This window comes from Leguminivora glycinivorella, chromosome 8 (genome assembly GCF_023078275.1).
Source record: "Leguminivora glycinivorella isolate SPB_JAAS2020 chromosome 8, LegGlyc_1.1, whole genome shotgun sequence".
Classification (NCBI taxonomy): domain Eukaryota; kingdom Metazoa; phylum Arthropoda; class Insecta; order Lepidoptera; family Tortricidae; genus Leguminivora; species Leguminivora glycinivorella.
In genome coordinates this window covers 20,772,851-20,776,194 of record NC_062978.1, presented here as the reverse complement: position 1 = coordinate 20,776,194, position 3,344 = coordinate 20,772,851, and the positions used below count along the sequence as shown (strand labels likewise).

The window sequence follows — 3,344 nt, the reverse complement described above, 5'->3', positions numbered from 1 at the left end:
ATTGCTCGAATTTTGGCGCACATTTGGCACATTGCTAGCACTAACTCCTGACGTATACCACACCAGGATTGCTTGATATACACCCGCCATTCTGACGCTCACCATTATTTAGTAACAGTATGTATAACCTTTGAAATATAGACTCCAAACGATAGAACTAAAGTGTAGTACCTATGTATCCTAGATAACAATCAGAGGAAACACGACAAAACAACTATATAATCATCGTTACGGCGGAAGCGCATCATTCTAATTCGAGTTTACCTTAGACGCAGGTCGCCTGCGCAAACAATATGACGGCAACATTTTTAAAGATACCAATAATTTTCCTCTTATATTTACTTGGAGCGCATGGACAAGAAGTTAAAGACAGGTACTATCCACGCTACCACCTAGCACCTCCTATCGGGTGGATGAACGATCCCAACGGATTTTGTGTGTACAACAACGAATACCATCTCTTCTACCAGCACAACCCCAACAGCAGCCTGACGTCGACGCTCGTGCACTGGGGCCACGCCAAGAGCCCCGACCTCGTCAGTTGGGAACACCTCCCCATCGCCATGTACCCTGACCAGTCGTACGATGCAGGTGGAGTTTTTTCTGGAAGTGCGCTTGTTGAAAATGATACTATGCACATTTACTACACTGGAAATGTAATCTTAGAAGGACAAACCCCTGACCATACCAATCGCCAAGCTTATGCCATAAGCACAGATGGAGTAACTTTTACTAAATACGCTGGTAACCCGATAATTCCCGGTGACGACCGTCAGCCAAATTTCCGCGATCCCAAAGTTTGGAAACACGAAGATACGTACTACATGGTCTTGGGAAATTCCTACAATAACGACAGCTTAGGTCGCATTCTCCTGTACTCATCTACCGACAAGGTAAATTGGATCGAAGTATCCATTCTCGATCAATCTAACGGCTCCCTTGGTTATATGTGGGAATGTCCTGATTTCTTCGAGCTCGACGGGAAATATGTGCTTCTGTTTTCACCTCAAGGCGTTGCAGCCCAGGGGGATAAATACAAAAACTTGTACCAAACGGGTTATATACTTGGGGATTTTGATTACTCGACTCTTAAATTTACTCCAACATCCGAATTTAAGGAGCTCGATCACGGTCACGATGTGTACGCAACTCAGACTTTGCTGGACAACCGTGGTCGTAGAATTGTAATTGCTTGGTTTGACATGTGGGACCAGAATTACCCGGAACGGTACGATGGATTTACTGGAATCATGACCTTACCTAGGGAATTGAAGCTTTCCTCTGATGGGACTATTATACAGAAACCAGTAGAAGAAATGTCTAGAGCAGAAGGGCGCAATTTGATACCTGGCAGAGGCCGCAGAGGAAGCTCGAGAACTTATACTCTACGAAACAAGGCCGGAGAAATTAAGGTTCGTGCTGATGCGTCCAATAACCTTAAATTGTACATCGAGTCGGGTTCTGTTCGCGTGACTCTTTCATATGATGCAACCAATGGGCAGGTGACGCTCGACCGCGGGGGCACCGACGGTGTTCGTCGTACGGAATGGAAACCTTCAGGGCAGCTGAAATGGAGAATCTTTGTGGATGCGAGCTCTATTGAGCTGTTTTGTGGAGAAGGTGAGGTCACTTTCTCGAGCCGATTCTTCCCTGACGGTCCTATCACAGTTCGCTTGGGACAGCTGTCTAGGGCTGAGCATGTCAGCGTCCACGAGATAGTGCGCACTGTTCCTCACGGTGGCCAAGATCACGAGAGATGGCATGTGTGTGTCGGCGGCTAATGTGTATTTTGTGTGCAAATATCGCTGGTGTATTTATAAATATGAAACCGTACCCAAAGAAATGTAGCAACTTCTTATTTATATAGTAAAAGTATTATGATAGATTAGATACTACATACTAGTAGATATAGTTATTAATATTTCTGTTTGAAATAAACAAATTTTAAACTTAAATTATTCAGTTGATTAGCGATAAATAAATAAACAAATCAATCTACATTTTTATTGACATGAAAAATGTATATTTTAAAACTAAGATTGAGTTTTGGAACTACCTATAAAAAAATCATTAGATTGATATTTTTAGTGGTCTCTACTTATTGTCTAATAAAGGCTACGCAAGCTACAGTTACACACAGTATTCGAGTAGCTGGGTTAACTTAAATTTAAAACAGGCTTTAGAGACATTTTACTAAGAATGCTGGCGTCATTTTCTCTCTGTATCGCAATCCTGATACCTACTTTGGTACACAGTAATCTCGAGAAAACTTGAGTGAATTTTAGATAATGTGCGATGATATTCTTGAGTGTTGCGCTGTACAACAGTGTTCGAGTGTTACAACAGTATAAGCTTCTGAATCAGTTAGAAATTTTATCGCTATTAAGATTTCTAGCGTGTTGCGTGTTCCTTGTTTTTTATCGATTTTCGTACACGAACTCGAGGATAAGAATTTCACACATATCTCGCAAGAACAGATTGGTGCCATAGGCCTCGAGATGTGAATAAATATGCCTCCCCCCCCCCTTTTTCTTGACCCGAGGTCAATTCGTAATCTGGAGAGAATGAGGAACACATCCATACCTGTTTTAGGTATTTAGAAGAGATGTCCTCTTTTCAAAAAAGCCGCCGGGCTTTTTGGAAAAGAGGTCATTTGGCTCCTGCGGGCCGATTTTTGAGTGTCACGCGTTCTTAGTACGTTTTTCGATAGCGTGACATTACGGGAAATACATGTATTATGCGGCGATTTTCACTTTCTCCGTAAAATTAATGCCATATTCCGAGATGTTTACGGTAGTATAGAATACTCATAACGTATTCTAATAAAATGACTCAAGAACTCATGATCGAATAAATTTGTAACAGAGAACGGGCATTTTGTCCCATGAATGTATACAGGGTGGGACATAGCTCGTTTGAAAGGACTTATTTATAGCATTATTTTGTTGTATCACACCAGCTCTGGATTACTTGCAGGGACTCATCATCAACATCATCATCATCCTCCTTGCGTATTCCCGGCATTAGCCACGGCTCATGGGAGCCTGGGGTCCGCTTTAACTACTAATCCCGATTTGGCGTAGGCACTAGTTTTACGAAAGCGACTGCCATCAACCCGAAGGGTAACTAGGCCTTATTGGAATTAGTCCCGGTGTCCTCACGATGTTTTCCTTCACCGAAAAGCGCCTGGCAAATATCAAATGGCATTTCGCACATAAGTTCAGAAGAACTCATTCGGGGTTCGAACTCGTGACCTCCGGATTGAAAGTCGCATGCTCTTACCGCTAAGCCACTAGCTGCCATCCATCAGTGGCGGCTGGCGATAATTTCTGCTAGGCAACACT

The 3,344-nt window shown here is 42.8% G+C and overlaps 1 protein-coding gene across 1 annotated transcript; it reads left to right on the top strand.

Moving 5' to 3' along the window:
- Window positions 1–245: 245 nt before the first annotated feature.
- On the top strand, window positions 246–1,994 carry LOC125228793 (sucrose-6-phosphate hydrolase-like). Its single transcript, XM_048133472.1, has one exon. The coding sequence runs from the start codon at window positions 294–296 to the stop codon at window positions 1,779–1,781; it is 1,488 nt and encodes a 495-aa protein (XP_047989429.1). The 5' UTR covers window positions 246–293; the 3' UTR covers window positions 1,782–1,994.
- Window positions 1,995–3,344: the final 1,350 nt, after the last annotated feature.

Excerpts from the sequence above, each read along its gene's own strand:
- LOC125228793 (XM_048133472.1), top strand. The coding sequence starts at position 294 with ATGACGGCAACATTTTTAAAGATACCAATAATTTTCCTCTTATATTTA.